This window comes from Xyrauchen texanus, chromosome 26, assembly GCF_025860055.1.
Source record: "Xyrauchen texanus isolate HMW12.3.18 chromosome 26, RBS_HiC_50CHRs, whole genome shotgun sequence".
Taxonomy (NCBI): Eukaryota; Metazoa; Chordata; class Actinopteri; order Cypriniformes; family Catostomidae; genus Xyrauchen; species Xyrauchen texanus.
Window position 1 is genome coordinate 22,924,756 of NC_068301.1, and position 19,129 is coordinate 22,943,884.

Here is a 19,129-nt window from a genome sequence, read left to right on the forward strand (position 1 = left end):
CATGATAAACGGATCTTGTATCAAGAGGAACTGATGGCCAAACATTCAGAGCTGTTGGCTGAGATTCTTCCCTCTCTGAAGCAGATCTTTGAGAGGCTGTCAGTGGCTGTTTCTCCTGTACCATCTGCCCCTGTCCTGCCAGCTCCTTAGCCAAGATTATCTCCACCCCAACGATTCTCATGTGACCTGAGTGCATGTAGAGGCTTCTTGACACAACTTTCCTAACTTTTGATCTTTAAACCATCAGTTTCCCCACTGATCGCTCCAAGATTGCTTATGTCATCAGCCTGCTCTCTGGAATAGCCCTGGACTGGGCCATTGCTGTCTGGAAGTCAGAGAGTTCCTGTTGTGCTAGCTTTCAGACCTTAACCAACAAGTTTCGGCGGACCTTTCACCACCCCCTCACCATTCGGGAGTCCTCCAGACATCTTCTCTCTCTGTGACAAGGACAACATAGTGTGGCGGAGTACGCCATCCAGTTCCGTACCAGTGCAGCAGAGAGTGGCTGGAAACAGGATGCTCTGATGGCCAGATTTTTGTCAGGACTCTTGGATGAGCTCTTGACACATAAACCAGCTGGGAATTGTGAGACCTTCATTGAGCTGTCCATTCGCCTGGATAATCTTCTTCGAGAGAGGGAACTCAACTGCAGGTTAGCCAGGCCCATTTATCAAACTCCTATCCATGACTCGTCCTCCGTACGAGAACCCTCTGAGCCTATGCAGTTAGGCCAAGCCTGGATCAACCCAAGAGTGTGAGATCGGCACATGCGGGAGCACTGCTGCTTGTATTGTTGCAGACCCGACCACTTCAGAGTGACTTGTCCTAAGCTCCCGGGAAATGCTCAACACCGTGCAGGTCAGGGAGGATTGTAACAGGAGCTGCCCTCACCTCCCTACCCTTTACCCTTCAGGATTTTGTGGACTCAGGAGCAGCAGGTCATTTTATGGATGCAGCTTGGGCCAACAAACATGGAATACCATCTGGACTCCTCTCCATGTGCGTTGCAGTTACAGCTTTGGACGGAAGACCCCTGGGAGTCTGAGACGTCACTTGGGGCACAGAGCCCCTATCTCTCTCTCCATCACCATCAAGAGATGCTGCCATCTCATCCAGTCCCCTGAGTTTTCCTGCTTTCATTTTATCCTTACTCACCACCTGGGGTCTAAGAATCTCTAGCCAGATGCACTGTCTCGAGTCTACGCCACTTCTGTCTAAGACGATTCTGTGAGGTCCATTATCCCCAGTAACAGAATCATTGCCATGGTGCGGTGGAAGGATGCATGGATGTGGTCAGGCAGGCTCAAGTCTGGGAACCTGATCTGGGAAATGATCCAGCTGGCCGTCTGTTTGTTCCACAGTCCGTCCACTCTCAAGTCCTTCAGTGGGCTCCTGCATCTCCACTCACCTGTCATCCTGGTTCTTGTCACACCGTCGAGTTCCTCCAAAGGTGGTTCTGGTGGCCTACGATTAAGGAGGACACGGAGACATTTGTTAAGGCCTGTACCACGTGCAACCAGATCAAGGCCTCTCACTGTACACCCCAGGGTCTTCAACTACCTCTTCCCATTCCTCGACGCCCCTGGTTCCATCTCTCCACGGACTTCATCACAGGTCTCCCATCATCCCATGGCAATACCACCATTTTTGTCATTATATACAGATTTTCCAAAGCTTCCAGATTCATTCCACCCCCTAAGCTACCATCCACTAAGCAGACAGCTGAATTGGTCTGTAAACATGTTTAGTGAGTCGAGAACATTGGCTCTGATCGAGGACCCCAGTTCTCTTTCCGGTTCTGGAAAGCCTTCTACTGGTTGGTGGGATCGACAGTAAGACTGTCCTCGGGATTCCATCCGGAGTCCAACGGACAGACAGAGAGAATCAACCAGGAGCTGGAATTGATCCTGAGGTGCATGGAAACATGTCCTCCTGGTCATCATTCATTCAGCCCACAACATCCTGAAGTCATCTGCTACAGGCATGTCACATTTTGAGTGCCAGTTTGGGTTCACACCACCTCTCTTTCCCGAGCAATAGGAGAAAGTTGGGGTTCCCTTGGCCCAGAGGTTTGTCAGGCAGTGTCGGTTGACCTGGAGGAAAGCCTGGTCCAAACTCCAAGCCTCGCATGTCTATCAGCAACAGGCTAATCGTCACCGCCGACCTGCTCCCTCCCTCTGCCCGGGTCAAAGAGTATGGCTCTCCACGAGGAACCTCCATTAGCCATTATGGGTGGAATCCCGTAAGCTCTCCCAGTGTTTCATAAGACCAATCCGCATTGACAGGAAAGTTGATCTGGTTACTTACCGGTTGTACCTAACTAGGTCATTAAAAATTAACCCCACGTTTTATGTGTCTCTCCTAAAACCTGTTTTGTCTTCTCCCTTTGCTCCCCCAGACAGACTTCCACCCTGTATAATCGATGGGCAGCTGACCTACACAGTCCACTGGATTCTGGACTCCCATCAGGTACAGCGGTCCCTGCAGTATCTGGTGGACTGGGAGGGCTATTGTCCAGAGGAACGCACCTGGGTACCTGCCAGAGACATCCTCAACCCTGAGTTGATTCAAGAGTTTTGAGCTCACAGAGTGGGTCATCCTGGGGGAACGTCGAGAGCTGTTCCTGGTGGGCTGGGGGTGTGTTGTCATATATTTACATGTAATTCCAATGTTGTCCACTAGATGTCCCTAGTTCTCATTTTTTTCTCTTTGTGTCTTGTTTTCCTGCCATTTCTGTTAATGTTGTTTGTGTCACCTGTGTCTTATGTACTGTATTTAAGTTACCTCAGTTCCCTTGTTTGTCACAACAGCTTTCTGTTCCTAGTGCTGCTCTTTTTCCTGCCTTGTTTCTTCGTGGATTGCATTCTGTTTCTTTTGAATTTAGTAGATTTTTGGATATTTCTTTTCCTTCTCTGCTATGGATTTTCCTTTGTGCTTTTGCTGACACTTTTTTTTTTTTTTTTTTTCATTAAACCTTTGGATATTTTTTTTTTTTTGTTTTTTTTTGTGTTGTGTCCATCTCCGTTTGTGGATTCAATCAACTGCTCCGTGGCTCAGTAGAAAGTCAGTTCCACTCCTGTACTGGAGACCCGAGTTCGAGTCTGGTTTGTGACTAAATACAGGGTCACTGTGGTTCTTACACAAGAGAAGTGATTATAGAGGAAATATTAATTTCCTAACATTTAGTTGATACTTAACTGCAACAGCAAGGCAGAACAGAGAGAGGACTTGTCACACCTTACTCAAAGAGTCAATATTAATGGGAGATGACATGGCAATATTAACCCAAAATAATTTATTACAACAAGAATAAATGAAACCAAAACAAATGTTCTCAAAACCGGAGCGTGGGTCTGGCAAACTGCCGAAGCAACCGCTTAGAAGCCACCCCAATTCACGTCTGCACGTTGTTTAAATGAGGTGCCATAAAGAGATTCAGTCACACCCCAGTCAACAATCAGACCTACAAAAAAACAAATAAACAATCAAACCACAACAACTGGGTCATAACACCCCCCCCCCAAAAACATTTTCCATAATAATGCTGTGGCTCTGAGCAAGTTTTATCTAAAAACATCCCACTCAGCACATGTGAAATCACATGTAAAGACCCTCATTTACATTCAAGCTGTATGTGGAAGTCAATTTGTGTGCATGAGTGTGCTTGCATTCACGTCCGAGCAGTGCATGTAAAACAAATGTAAATTCTATAAGAACTAGTCAGTGTAAAGCCCTGCTTTCATCACATCGTAGGCAAGATTAGTTAATGTGCACTTTCAGTTCAATGGGATTTTCTGGAAAATCATTTAGTTTTTCAAAAGGTAGAATTTTATTTTTTAATCATCGTTGAAAACCATCAATAACTAGAGTTTACTTCAAACATATGACAAGCCCTTGGGAAGAAGTGGAAGGTGTATTGTGTATTTAATACCTCTAGACAAGTCAAAGGGGATAATCATGTTTTGGAGACTACCTGGAAGGCATAGAGACAGGCTGATAATATATTTAGCAATGGGGTGCTGTCACAGATAGCAATGCTCACTGAGCGTTGTCATATAGTGTTCAGAAATCTCCTAGCAAACATCTCTGTGTTCTGAACAAATTCCGCACCACTCATTGTGATTTATAACTGCAGGATGTGCTGCTTTTAGAGTTGCTGTTTGCTTTGTATTACTCAAAAATGGTGGTGACACTGGCTTATTGTATCTCATGTGTCCCCAAATCAAGTTAAATTCTATGTAAGTTGGTTCAGGAGGTTTATAGGAGAAGCAATGAAAACATGTGGACTGCGGTGAAAGCACTGTATGGTTTGTCCAAACTAGGCCTAACCCACTCTTATTGCATCCCGCTGGGAAACATTTTTTTACTCTGTGATTTCTCACCTTAACTGTTTAGCCGGTCTCCACTGAGCACTGTGAAACAAACTTCACAAGAGAGTTCTACCATTTAAAATTAAGAGGCTCTACCATTGGTGGCTTGAAAGATTGTATTTAACTGATTTACTTCCAATTTATATGATATATATGTATTGATTATCAATTTCACAGCGGACTTGTATTTACAAATGTACTTACAGCCTCACAATACGATTATTTAAAAAAAAAAAAAAACTTTTTCACTTAAACGTATTCATGGATTTGACATAAATGTATTTTGAATCTTAAGTGACCCAACAGTGTCTGACAATGGCAACATAAATCAGAGCTCTATAATAAAGTAACAAACAAAATCACTGCATTTATCAGTAGATTGTTATGAAAAACTCATAAAATGAATGCACATTGCAATGCACATAGTTATAAAGTCTTAAAGCCCCCTGTGAGCAAGATAAATGTGACCGTGGCAAAGAAAAAAAAACTCCTTTCAATAGTTAGTGGAGAAGTTATTGAGCAGTTTAAGCAAAAACCAATCGGCACATGTTTTTGATATGTCATCAGAGTATATCCATCTTTTTCCTGAATGTGGAAGTGTTCCATGATTCATAACGGAAGCCAGTTTTCGTTTCCCAGTGTTTTTGAATCATCTGCATACTGTATGTATGTAGCGGGTAATGTGATATTTCACATTTAATAAAAAGATAATTGCCATATTTGGGGCCTGGGTAGTTCAGCGATTAAAGGCACCCCTGGAGTTGTGAGTTCAAATCCAGGGCATGCTGAGTGACTCCAGCCAGGTCTCCTAAGCAACCAAATTAGCCCAGTTGCTAGGTAGGGTAGAGTCACATGGGGTAAACTCCTTGTGGTCGCTATAATGTGGTTCGCTCTCTGTGGGGCGCGTGGTGAGTTGTGCGTGGATGCCACGGAGAATATTGTTAGCCTCCACATGAGCTATGTCTCCATGGTAATGCGCTCAACAAGCCACGTGTTAAGATGCGCGGGTTGACGGTCTCAGGCGCTGAGGCAACTGAGATCGAGATCCTCGGTCACCCGGATTGAGGCGAGTCACTATGCCACCATGGGGGAATTCCAAATTGGGGAGAAAAAGGGGAGAAAACAATTGCCATATTAAAGTGGTGATACTTTATGGAGTCACAATGACTTTTTTTTTCTTTGTTTGTTTATTGGATTGTTTTTTTGTTTTGTTTGTTTAAGGAGTGTTTATTTATTTATTTATTTTTACCATTTGTAGGACAATTTCTAAAAAAAAAGTGTAAGTAGTTGGGTCTGTGCATGAATGACACAACAATATTGGCTAAACCAAAGGTGGGGTGGGACTATCTGTTTGCCTGAACAAAGGTAGATGTGGGAATGATCATGAAACCTGTATGAAAACCTTTATTTTGCAATTCTATTTGGTGATTTTAGCAGCACACAAATTACACACTTTAAATTTGAACCCCTGAAAACAGCATCCTAATCTATTATTTTATTTTCACAAACATAAAGCCAGTTGGTAACTGAATAAAGGTAATTGATCATACTGCTCCTGGATATTGGGTTGAATTTTAGAGGTGAAGTTTTGGAAGGAATTCAAGATGGTTTCAGTCCTAAAACCATAAATTCAAACAAAATTCAAAGCCTGGTAGGTTTGCATACAGTAGATTCAATCTGACAAAGGCACAAGTCTCCTGTGCAGAGTGAGAACCTGCTCAATTTTCTGCTATAACAGCTAGGAGACTGGATTTATTACACTGCCAGAAGAATGCCAAATGATAACACATGTGAGTAATCTATGATTCTGGCTCACCCTCTCTGCAACTAATGTAATAGGTGAAGACAGAGAAACTAGCATTATTGAATAACCTGCTATAAGCTAAATAGTAAATTGAGGCCTTCTGACTATTCTTTTGTGTACTGGTCTCTTTATTATGTACAGTAGTGTGATGAAACTCAATCATTCATTGTACAATGTAAGAGTTATTTTAAAATCTTTGTGTAAAGTAGAACAGATGTCTTGTGAATATTCTTTGTTAAAGTCTGATATGAAAATAATTCTGAAACCTTTACTTACAATGTCATGTCTATAATTTGATTATTTCACCATGCAAAATGGCAACACAACTTCAATCAGCTGTATTGAAGCTTTGGGCCTTGTGAGTGCATTTCTGCATTTTATAATTATTTAGTACAACTCCACACAAAAACTGACAGGCACCTCATTGATTGTAAGACTGCTACTGGCTTCCCGACAACTATTATAGATCAAACTTCAGCATGTAGCTACTGATTTACTCCACGGCTGCATTTTTAGAGATTGTCGTGAGAATATTATATCTGGTGAAATAAGAGCAATTGAAGCAGCCTGATGGTTTCAGCCTTAGCATAATAGTATTTCATAATACTATGATATAAAGATTTAGGTTTTCACTGCATATGTCACAGGGGAGCTTTTTGTTAACAACAATTATTTCATAGTTATTTATATTTCGATAGTATGTACAGTATGAGAGACTTAAAAAATGGTTCTACTAATATACATTTTCTGGGTTTGTTGGTCTTTAATCTCAGTGCAAGAATTTTGAAGAGCTTATCCATCCTTTTTAGCTCGAACCGCATGAGAAAGAAAACATTGAGACAGAAAATTAGACAGCTGCTACAGACAGAAACAGAAATTCTCTCCCCAAGCTAGATCTACTGACTCAGTACAGCATGACATTATGTCTTGTTGTCCAAATCTCAATTTCAGTAGCTCTGAAAATAATATTTTGTATTAAATATCACACATCTCCTTCATGAGGACAAGCATAGGACATTTAAATGATTGCCCTTATTGCTCTACAAGATCATATTTAGAGATGAATTGTGGTGGCTGTTGCTGCCCATAACATAATTTAATACCAATTATGAAATGCAGAGTGCAAACCAAATATAATTTTCTGATAAGATTAAGACCAAAATAACTACTTCTGAGAAAGTCAGTGGGTAAAACATTAACCATCAAACAGTAATCGCATTTGTCTTTGAAAAATAGACATATTATTCACAAAGTTAAAATACCTGACACCATTTTAAAGACATGTTGTCATGTAGGGTCCTTTATTTTAATGTTTTGCAGTATGCTACCACAGCCTACACGTTTTATGACAGCTCAAATTATGTGGTTTGAATTAGAGTTAACAGATGTTAGTTTATGTTTGCTAAATTTTCAGGAGAATAAACATGAATTGTATATTAGATTCATGATAACATCACTTTCAGCTTATTTTACAGTTTACATAGACTGTACATTTTCACCCAACCTAGTTCTTATTTTAACGTCGTTCCACAGCCATCTAGTGGAAGAAAGTAAACAATGCCCCAGTTAAGCGTTTAATTCAGAGAGTAGGACATGATCTGCTTTACATGGTATCGGGTGTTGATTAAATTCGAAGTATAACACATTAAGTCACAATAAAACACCCCTTCTTTTATTGCATAAATTCTATTACAAAAAATATGTTATAAAAACTCCTCACTGTGCAGAACTACAATACCCACAGTACAAAGCAAAGCAAGACTTCCGGCGATTCAGAGGCGGTGCAGGAAGTAAATTCAACACTGTGACAGGAAGAACATCACGGGACTCATTGCACGAAGTAGATTAATAAAATATTACCTGTTACCTATCTGTACACAACTGTAATTTAAGACAACATGTCTAGGCAATCGAACAGAGCCACAGACAGCAAGAAGATGGTGAGTATGTGTGCCGTATTTCAGAAGATTTGTTCTGAATACATATCAGCTAGCTAACCAGCTATTACTATGAAGTACATTTCATGTCTATTGAGAAACGATTCTTTATTTACAGGTAAAGTAAAACATATATATTATAGTATGTTTGTTACCTGACATGCGCTAGTTTATTCATCTATGTGTTGTTCTGCTGCAACGAGATGAGGCGAGTCTCTTCAGCTGTTTTGTCTTTCAGCACTATTGCATTAATAAACAAATCTTGATTAGATGCAAAGCTTGTCTACTTGTTCTCTCATTCTTTTCAGATCTGAAAACCGCTCTGTGTACTATGATGCACTTAAGCACTTAAGTTGTCTGTATAATGCAATGTTATTTTGAAATGGTGGACCCCTTTTGTTTTAATATTCTTATTTTCATATAAAGGGTATCCAAGGAAGTGGACATTTTATAACAACAGGGGATCTTTCGACAACAGCCCATTTCATGTTTTTACATGATCTTAAAGAAACACCGTGCATAGAATTGCATCTAAAATAATTAACCCTCATGCACTGTTAGGTAATTTTTGACCTAAATCAAGTTTGTTTCTTTAATAAAACTATTTTCCTTTGTCTGACGGGTTCGATACTTGGTGACTTCTCATCCATTTGATATCTGAACACACACAAAGAAATTGGAGTTGATTTCATCAGTGTAAGTGGTGGAGAAAAAAAAAGTTACACTTGTACTTGGAAGTGACCAACATATGAAATTAATGGGAAACCCTACAACCCTTATTATATAAAATTGTAAAGACAGCAGAAAAAACACACACAGACTGGAAGGTGTGAGACTACAAAGCATCAAGAGTGCAAAACAAAAACACACACAAAACAGAACTGGTCAGACTATAAAACAGAAGAAAATTTTTTTTTTTTTTAATTTGTCAAAAAAAAAAAAAAAAAAGCAGCCACAATGCAGAACACACACACCTAAATGAATTGGTGAAACCATAACACATCTACAATGCTGAACACACACACATTCATCTTGTTACAACCAGGGATAAATTAAGATATTACTTGTTATTCTACTCAATTCAGGTATGCAAAAACTCAAACACAATGCTAAACTTTGGCAAAAGTAGTCTTTTTGATAATGTTTAAATGTATATCTAAATGCAGAACTTTCTACAAAATCTAGAAATCATCTTATCTCCAACCAGTGATGAACAAGTAGCTCTCTGCAGCCATCTAGTGTTTATACCTTTATATCTGTTGATGTTTTATTTTTTTTCTCGGACAGCATAGTTTGGTTCTTAAGACTTTAAGCTTTCAAACGGTTTATAATTTATGAGGATTGGTTCAATATTTGAGTCAATGTTGAAGCTCAAGGTCATATAGGTAAATAAATTAGAAAATAAAATAAAAAGGTCTAAATTATGAAGGGTGTTTTATCTATAAGAGTTTTCCTGTATATTTTTATGATTCCGTATCAGATGTTCTCAGTCAATACACCAAACTGTATATTATTTTGGTGCTATTAAGGTGGCATCTGAGTAATTTTTAGGCTGGTCTGTCTGTTTAACAGAATTCAGAATTATTCACTCTCACCTATGGAGCCCTGGTCACTCAGCTGTGTAAGGACTATGAAAATGACGAGGAGGTGAATAAACAACTGGATAAGATGTGAGTTTTTCTTTCTCTTTTCCCTGCATATCTATTCCATCTCACTTTGTTTTTTTGTTGTTGTTTCTTTCAACATTATAGGTTAAGTTTATATTTGTTGATGAGAACTGGACTCTGTTTTAAATTTTCCACCATTGTTGATGTTTGCTGTGACAATCTTTTAAAAGTGCCAATTTTTATTGTATTCTCAAGTAATATTTGGTCATAAAATTTAAATTCATACCATTTCTAAAAAATAAATAGAATTTAGATGTTACTGTTCAAAACTTTCCTTGAATAAGTGTACGGGTGATTTTGTCCAGCCAGATTTCCATTGATATAAATGTAGAAGAAAAACAATGCACTGACAGGTTTAGTATGGATGTTGTATTGTCAGTGTACTTTGCTTCTGTACTGGCTGTGTGCTGTGTGTTAGTACTGCTGGGAGATACACTCTGGTGAAACATAGATGCATATTTAGCACCTATGAAGCACTGAACACAAGATGAATGTCATTGAATTTGCTGAATTTCACTGAAATTTCAATGCAGGTAAAACCTTGTCCATGACTATTCAGTTCTCTCAGTTTCTCATGAAGCCCTGTCCACAGATAGATATGCACACTGTGCGTGGATGTTTACATATCGAGATACACACGATTTAGCAAAATTTCTGTTGACTGATTCTTAATATCTTTGCCGTGACATATCGTCATATTGCCCTGCCCTAGCTGTTAGTATATTAGCTGTGGTGACTGCCCCATGTCATCTAGTTTGCAGCAGATGTGTTGGGTCAAGTCAAGTGGTTTTTATTGTCGTTTCAACCATATACAGTTAGTACAGTACACAGCGAAACAAGACAACGTTCCTCCAGGACCATGGTGCTACATAAAAAAAAAACAGGACAAACCCAGAACCACATGAGACTACACAGACTAAATAACATGCCTATATAAAAAGTGCACATGCAAACGCGTGCAAAAAGAACAGGACAGTACAATAAATTACTAACAATGAACAGGACAATAGGCACAGTGAGAGACAGTGCAGCGCCGACCAGTACACAGCAGTGCAAAAGATGACAGTTTCTAAAAATGCCAAATGTAAACATAACATACTATGAGATAGTGTTCTATGCACATAGCAGTTATTGAGGTAGCAGCCAGTTATAAAGTGTTGGCTACACCTCCAAAACAAACTTGGAACAGTTAAGCTGAATTACTTTATTGCTGTTTTGTACAAATTAAATTCACATTGGCCTACTTATTAACATGACAAAACAAAACAGTTTTTACATTTTTAATAAACTGTACGCAGAAATCGAGCAATGCAGCAAACTCTCCCATAACAATGACTGCTGTCACTCACTGCAGGTTTACACTGTGTAGGGCTCTACGTTTAGGAGCGGGTTTGGTTATTAGCAATAATTAATAATTATCATAGATTATTATAATCAATAGAACATTGATTATAATCAATGTTAGCTTTATAATCCTTTAAATCAACAATCATCAAAGACAACCATCAATTATCAAATTCAATATAATATTAATTATTATCAAAGATAATTGTCAATTATCAAAATCAATAGAATATTAATAAGGATTAATATCACTGGGGCACCACCCTGTTATCAGGTACTAATAATCAGACGGTATAACAGTCTCAATATTAGATTGTTCTCTTAGGAAAAAGGCAAACGTGCTTGTATGCGTGCGTGCGCGCTTTTCACACTTGTTCTACAGCTTCTTTTTGCATGTCAGATGATGTTTTTTCACTATTCATTTTCATGTGCCACCACGAAGAGAGGTGGAACATAAACCAAGCATCTGGGCAATCAGACAGCTTAAAACTTCAGGATCAGTTGGCATTACTGATAGAATGGAGGACTAATTTAAGAGGCTCTGATTGGCCATTGCAACATGTTAGTTATTGGTTAGAATACTCAACCGCTGCAAAAACACATTGTAAATAGAAACCATTGACGCAACAGGAGCAGACATAAATTGAGTGCTGTAATCGTCAGTTTACACGATTATATAATCATGGCAGCCGTAATCGCGATTCGTTTTTCGATTAATTGTGCTGTCCTAGGTTACCCTCTTTGTGGTCATGATATAGTGGTTCTCGCTCTTGATGGGGCATGTCGTAAGTTGTGCATGAAGATCTAAGTCGCTACCACATGCACAAAGTCTCCACAGTAACGTGCCTAGTAAAAATATGAATAAACTCCAGCTATTCTCCTTGCGTCCAGCTCCAACATCCCATTCAGAAGTGATCATCACAATACCCTATTCCCTTTTAATGTCCAGTGTGAGAGCTAAAGATGTCTATTAAATGTTGGCTATTAGGTGATAACGGTCAGTCAGAACTGACTTTTTAAGCTATTCTTATTGGAACATATGTTTGGAATGACTCTACAGCAAGGATTGTGCTCCCTCCAAAATGCCCCGCAATGGCATTATCAGTATCAGTTTGAACACAGCCAGACGTGCTAAACAGTTGTTGGGGGAGGTTGCATTCTCGTTCTAGAAAGCATTTGATTGGACAAGGTTGTCAACCTCTTTGTGACATCATGGATGTTCCTGAGTCTTTTTAGCCAAAAAGAGACACTGCAGATTTGAAATGCTCATATCTTCTGATTTTTTTTTTTTTTTTTTCAACGTTTAGAAGTATGCTAGCACCTAGAAGACCTTAATGCTAATAGTTATGGACTAAAATCAGCAAAACTTAAAAATTTTATTTTACTGGGTCTTTAAGATTGTGGAGAAATCATTGAAGATGAGTGGAAGGCTCTGAGATGCTTGGAGTCAAACCGATATGATTTAGAGAATCAGTGGGCAACATGTAGTATTTGGCCAAATGGTCTTTTAAACAATGCCTTGAACTAATCCAGTAGTCCCAAACAGGTTCATTCTGTATCTCTGTTATTTAGTCCTTGAAAGTTTTTAAGGGATAATTCAGGCAAAAATAAAAATTCTGTCATTTACTCACTCTCATATTGTTCCAAACCCATGTGACTTTCTTTCATCAGTGGAACAAAAAAGGAGACGTAAGGCAGAACGTCCGCTTTAGTCACCATTCACTTTCATTATATGGAAAAGAGGTGCGATGAAAGTGAATGAGGCTGTTGGTAATGTTCTACCCAACATCTCTTTTTGTGTTCCACGGATCAAAGACACCCATGAAGGTGAAGAAATTATGACATATTTTTAATTTCCAGGTGAATTATTCCTTTAATAAGATCTTCAAAGTAAAATAGATTCAAGTTCCTATGATATGTGAGAGAAATAGGGGTGAATTAAAGAGAGTACTCTCGAAATTTGCTCAGAAGTTGCTCTAACAGTGATATTTTTATTCTCTTCTTCCATCCTTTCAAGGGGATACAATATCGGCGTGCGTCTGATTGAGGACTTCTTGGCACGGTCAAGTGTGGGGAGGTGTCAAGACTTCCGAGAAACAGCCGATGTCATTGCAAAGGTAACGCTAGTACTTTGAGCCAATCGGTGTGCGTGCAGATCCCTCCCTTAGGCCAAAAATGTGAGAGAGATCGGATCGCAAAGCAGGCAAGCATATAAATGCGCAGACAAGCAAGTGACTGGAATTTGAACTTCATCCTGTTGAAGCCCACATACTTTCAGAGCTTTCATCACATCTTTCTACCGTTTTACATTTTTCAGAGTTGCACAGCTTGAGAAACATCCACACTATGCTACCACAAAGCCAACTGGCCAGCCGTTTGTGTGGGGTTAGAGTGAACCGAGATCCTTGTGTTCCACTGAGCTTATTTTCTTTGGTCTGGGAGAGCCACAGACTGTGCTTTTTCATGAAACACTGCACCTCACCCTGAGCGTAGGGTTCACACTGACATAATTGACAGAGGGTTTTTTTCTCAATATCTTTCACCTGTATTGCTTGGTCTATTTTATTCACTCTGTCTGTCCCCATGTCTGCTTGTTCTCTTCTGTTTTCTACTTCTTTCTTTCCTCATTTCCCCCCACGTGTGCCACGATGGGCTACTGTTCAATATCCTGAACTTAGGAGCAGGGTGCCCACTGTCAAGGAAATCCTTGCCATATCAGGGATTTTTAAAGGAATAGTTCACCCAAAAATGATAGTTCTCTCATCGTTTACTCACCTTTATGCTGTCTCAAACATGTATGACTTTCTTTTTCCTGTGGAACAGAAACGAAGATATTTTGTCCTTATGTATTTTTGGAGCTTGAAATTGTTAGACCCATTGACTTACATTAGATGGAATAAAATGACTCATATTGTTTGTGTTCCACAGAAGAAGGGAAGTCATACAAGTTTGAGACCGCATAAGGGTGAGTAAATTATGAGATAATTATAATTTTTTGGGTAAGTTATTCCTTTAATATCTGGAAAATGTGATTTTTCAGCTCAGAAAAGTCATGGAAATTTTGATTTAAACAAATTCCAGTTTTTCTCTGCTCTGAAATATTTAATCAGCTAGATATTTACTCTCTTTGGTAGAGTAAAACTTGCTCACAAGCCATAGTGATCTCTTTTGATGAAGGATCTTTCCAGTCATTTGGTCAAGCAGGTTAAAATCGGTTTGAATTTGAATGATTTTTAATAATCCTTATCCAGTTATAACAAACAGCTGAAAAAGTCATGGAAAATAATTGGTCAAAAAAGTGAGGGAACACTGTGTATAGTATTTTTCCCATTTATTTAGTTTTTCAATAGGGATTTCATATAAGAGATTGAAGTCATCAACCAAACTAATCTGCTCTGAGGTAAACCACAACTAACAAACTTTGAAGCAAAAAATTATTTAAAAAATCAGCCAAATAGACAAAAATACAAAACTATAAAGAGGGAGTTAACTACTATCAAATGAAGCATTGCGAATGACGTAATTCAATTAAAATCTATGCAAAATTATATGTATCGAATACATATATTTAAAGTACACTCACCTAAAGGATTATTAGGAACACCTGTTCAATTTCTCATTAATGCAATTATCTAATCAACCAATCACATGGCAGTTGCTTCAATGCATTTAGGGGTGTGGTCCTGGTCAAGACAATCTCCTGAACTCCAAACTGAATGTCAGAATGGGAAAGAAAGGTGATTTAAGCAATTTTGAGTGTGGCATGGTTGTTGGAGCAAGACTGGCCGGTCTGAGTATTTCACAATCTGCTCAGTTACTGGGATTTTCACGCACAACCATTTCTAGGGTTTACAAAGAATGGTGTGAAAAGGGAAAAACATCCAGTATGCAGCAGTCCTGTGGGCGAAAATGCCTTGTTGATGCTAGAGGTCAGAGGAGAATGGGCCGACTGATTCAAGCTGATAGAAGAGCAACTTTGCCTGAATAACCACTCGTTACAACCGAGGTATGCAGCAAAGCATTTATGAAGCCACAACACGCACAACCTTGAGGCGGATGGGCTACAACAGCAGAAGACCCCACCGGATACCACTCATCTCCACTACAAATAGGAAAAAGAGGCTACAATTTGCAAGAGCTCACTAAAATTGGACAGTTGAAGACTGGAAAAATGTTGCCTGGTCTGATGAATCTCGATTTCTGTTGAGACATTCAGATGGTAGAGTCAGAATTTGGCATAAACAGAATGAGAACATGGATCCATCATGCCTTGTTACCACTGTGCAGGCTGGTGGTGGTGGTGTAATGTGTGGGGGATGTTTTCTTGGCACACTTTAGGCCCCTTAGTGCCAATTGGGCATCGTTTAAATGCCACGGCCTACCTGAGCATTGTTTCTGACCATGTCCATCCCTTTATGGCCACCATGTACCCATCCTCTGATGGCTACTTCCAGCAGGATAATGCACCATGTCACAAAGCTCGAATCATTTCAAATTGGTTTCTTGAACATGACAATGAGTTCACTGTACTAAAATGGCCCCCACAGTCACCAGATCTCAACCCAATAGAGCATCTTTGGGATGTGGTGGAACGGGAGCTTCGTGCCCTGGATGTGCATCCCACAAATCTCCATCAACTGCAAGATGCTATCATATCAATATGGGCCAACATTTCTAAAGAATGCTTTCAGCACCTTGTTGAATCAATGCCACGTAGAATTAAGGCAGTTCTGAAGGCGAAAGGGGGTCAAAAACAGTATTAGTATGGTGTTCCTAATAATCCTTTAGGTGAGTGTATATTGCAAAGAATTCAGATATATACAAATATATACATAGTTTGAGAGTGTAGAGAGAGCGACTCAATTGCATCATTCACAGTGCGTTATGGGAGTGGTCAGTCGCTACAGGGTCCTTTTGTCTCAGTTGGTAGTGTAGTTCTTCACCAGGAATTCCACTATAAAAAAATACAAATATTTTTTTTTTTAATTAAAGCTGGAGTATGTCATTTCTGCACCACCGAACAGAATTGCAAAAATAAACTTTGTTTTAAAACAGCTTATTGAATGCGCACCTTGCCTACAGTTGTTCAAACAGTCAGGTAGTAACTTCCCAACTCCAGTGAGTGCACAGGGAGACTGCGTGGAGGTAGGCTGGTACGTAGTTAGGCAGGTAGGTCATCCAATCATTGCCTTTGGCATAAACCATGGATTAACAACCTCAAGATTTTTTAAGGTTATACATTATCGTTAATAATCAATTCCCGTATGGAAACAATTTATAGGATATTTACTTCTGGAACCAGATTGTTATGCTCTTTAGTAATTATCCGTTTTTCTAGTTATTCTTCACTCTAAAACATTTCATTGGCTAGACATTTTTATTTGTCTCAATTAAATAATTGTTTAAAATCCTTATCAGTAATCACGAATGACTGGAAAAGACATGGAGTTGCATTGGTCAAATGTGTGGGAACCATGAATGAGTCCTACAACTCTTCCATTGCTTTCATCAAACTCCTAAACTCCCTTGTACTGTGCAACTATGCAAAAACATTTGTTTGAAAAAGGGGATAAAATTGTTAATGTTGCATTTCATTCTTGGTTCGGTGCACTTTCACAAGGTAGCATTTCAAGATGGACCAATTCTGTGTTAGTAAAGGTCACATGTAAGCAAACTGTCCACTCTTTGTTCTATGGATACTAGTGGCATAAATATACAGCTCCGATCAAATGGGGAAAGACTGCAATCTCCAAAACAGCTGGTCAAGATAACGATCAATGAACATATTTCAAATCCGCAGTAAATTCTTTTTTTTTCTTTTTTTTTTTTTTTTTAATTCACAATTTAACAATTTAACACATTACACACAACACAATCACAGAAAACACCAAGAAGAATACCGCTAAGTATATCGACAAGACACACAACAACAACAACAAAAAAAAAAAAAGAATCTACACAGTCTGTGGGTTATCCATTATTCCATTTAAGTTGATAATTGTATCGTCTCTATATAATTTAATACTAAGGACCATGTGGTTTGGAACTCTTGCAGTCTTGAATGCTGTTTACTTGTAATTTCTTCAATGGGCAACAAATCTATTATCTGATCCAGCCATTGACCCAGTGTGGGTCCTGACTGGGAAATCCATGCAGTAAGTATGCATTTTTTTGCAAAATAAGAAAACATTGTAAACACACATTTTTGTGTAAAGGAAAACTTATTTTCAATATCATAATTCAATAAATATAACATAGGGCATAGCTCAAAAGTACAATTACACATATCTTGAATTACTTTATGAATCTTCCCCCAAAAAGAAAAAATAGCTTTACAATTCCAAAATAAATGCATGAATGTTCCTAATTCAATTACACATTTTCTACACATAGGAGAGTTTGTGTCATTAAATTTATTAAGCTTCACTGGAGTTATATAGTATTTATACAGAAATGTATAATTAGTTTCTTTAACTTTAATGTTCACACTCAAAGGTAAGGTCAAATTAATACACAAAGTTAACCATTCTTTTTCGCTGAACTTCCTTTTAAGCTCTAATTCCCAATTTGTTCTCAGAGAAAAAAAAAACCGCAGTAAATTCTGACAACAATGGTTTCATAAATTGTGCTTCTTTAGCTCTGATCACTCTAAACAAAAACCTGCTATTCCAGTGACGTTCTGACCTACAAAGTTCTTCTCTGCAAATCCATTAGATATGCTCTTGAGTTTTATAGTAATATTGTTTGGTTTGTTGGTCCGTTGGGCCTGATTGTTTCAGTGCAGATCCAAATACAATTTCCTAGTTCATATATGCCTTAACAAATTGAACTAAGGGAGAAAAGGCACCAGGTTCTGAACAAATGCTCCAAATTATACAAGTGTGAAAACACCCTCAGTGTCAAAGAGTTGCTGCTCCAATTTTGAATTCAGCACCTAAAAAGAATGTCCCAGCTCTGCAAAACATGACATTGTTTTTCAGAGCTGAAACATCATAGATCTAGGCAAGCAAGTTAGCATGAACTAAAGCCATTTTGTCTCCATATCAATAGGTAGCCTTCAAGATGTACTTGGGTATCACCCCCAGCGTGACCAACTGGAGTCCTGCTGGAGATGAGTTCTCTCTTATCCTTGAAAGCAACCCTCTTGTGGACTTTGTAGAGCTTCCTGATAACCACAGTAATCTGGTGTACTCCAACCTTCTCTGCGGAGTCCTGAGAGGAGCTCTTGAAATGGTAAGGAGTGTTATTGCGTGAAGTTGTGAGATGAAAATCGAAAGTTGTCATTGATGAATCTTTTGATAACCCTTATTCCCCTATTCCCTTATAACCCCTATTCGCACAATAGCAATAGCAGTCTTTCTATTCCAACAGGTTCAAATGGCAGTGGATGTGCGATTTGCTCAGGACACGCTAAGAGGTGACAGCGTGACAGAAATTCGCATGAAGTTCATCAAAAGGATTGAGGAGAACATGCCAGCTGGGGATGAATAAGGTGTTTAGCTGAGATATACTGGCCTCTTTGACCCGAGGAACTTTTTATGTTGGGATGGGCACCAAAAACCTTCTTTGTTTGTCTAGAAATGAAACAACGTCTTCGAAAACCTTACAACAATCCAGTTCATCTTAAAAAAAAAAAATGTGCTGCATCAAGAATGCTATCCAGAGTTCACCACTGAGAAGGTTCTCTGTTGCTGCTGTTAGTTTTCCACCCAGATGTATTGCCCAGTTCACCAAGGATTTCATGTTCTTTCCACCTGGCCCATGTTTTATTTTTTTGTTTCAGGCAGATGGCGCCAATACTTTCACAATATGTAAATACATAAATTTGGCTCCTTTTTGTTTCAATTTGTCTCCAATGAATTTTTGTTACTCTTTAGTTTTTTCAGGCATCCAACTTGGGGCATAATGCACACAAGGTTTAATTTATTTAGTTGTGTATCATAATCAGATTGAATAAATCATTTACTATGAACAACTATGACCAAGCCTTATTTTTCATTCTTCCCA

The 19,129-nt window shown here is 38.8% G+C and overlaps 1 protein-coding gene across 1 annotated transcript; it reads left to right on the top strand.

Annotated features, from left to right (window-relative positions):
- The first annotated feature begins 7,965 nt into the window (after positions 1-7,965).
- Positions 7,966-19,089, top strand: LOC127619983 (trafficking protein particle complex subunit 3). Its single transcript, XM_052093027.1, has 5 exons — positions 7,966-8,114; positions 9,684-9,781; positions 13,140-13,239; positions 18,173-18,355; positions 18,494-19,089. The coding sequence occupies exons 1-5, from the start codon at positions 8,073-8,075 to the stop codon at positions 18,611-18,613; spliced, it is 543 nt and encodes a 180-aa protein (XP_051948987.1). The 5' UTR covers positions 7,966-8,072; the 3' UTR covers positions 18,614-19,089.
- The last annotated feature ends 40 nt before the right edge of the window (positions 19,090-19,129 follow it).

What these genes read in the sequence shown, in the direction of transcription:
- LOC127619983 (XM_052093027.1), top strand. Translation starts at nt 8,073, where the DNA reads ATGTCTAGGCAATCGAACAGAGCCACAGACAGCAAGAAGATG. An exon ending in AATAAACAACTGGATAAGAT is followed by an intron (nt 9,782 to 13,139) that starts GTGAGTTTTTCT and finishes CATCCTTTCAAG; the next exon opens with GGGATACAATATCGGCGTGC. An exon ending in CAGCCGATGTCATTGCAAAG is followed by an intron (nt 13,240 to 18,172) that starts GTAACGCTAGTA and finishes CCATATCAATAG; the next exon opens with GTAGCCTTCAAGATGTACTT.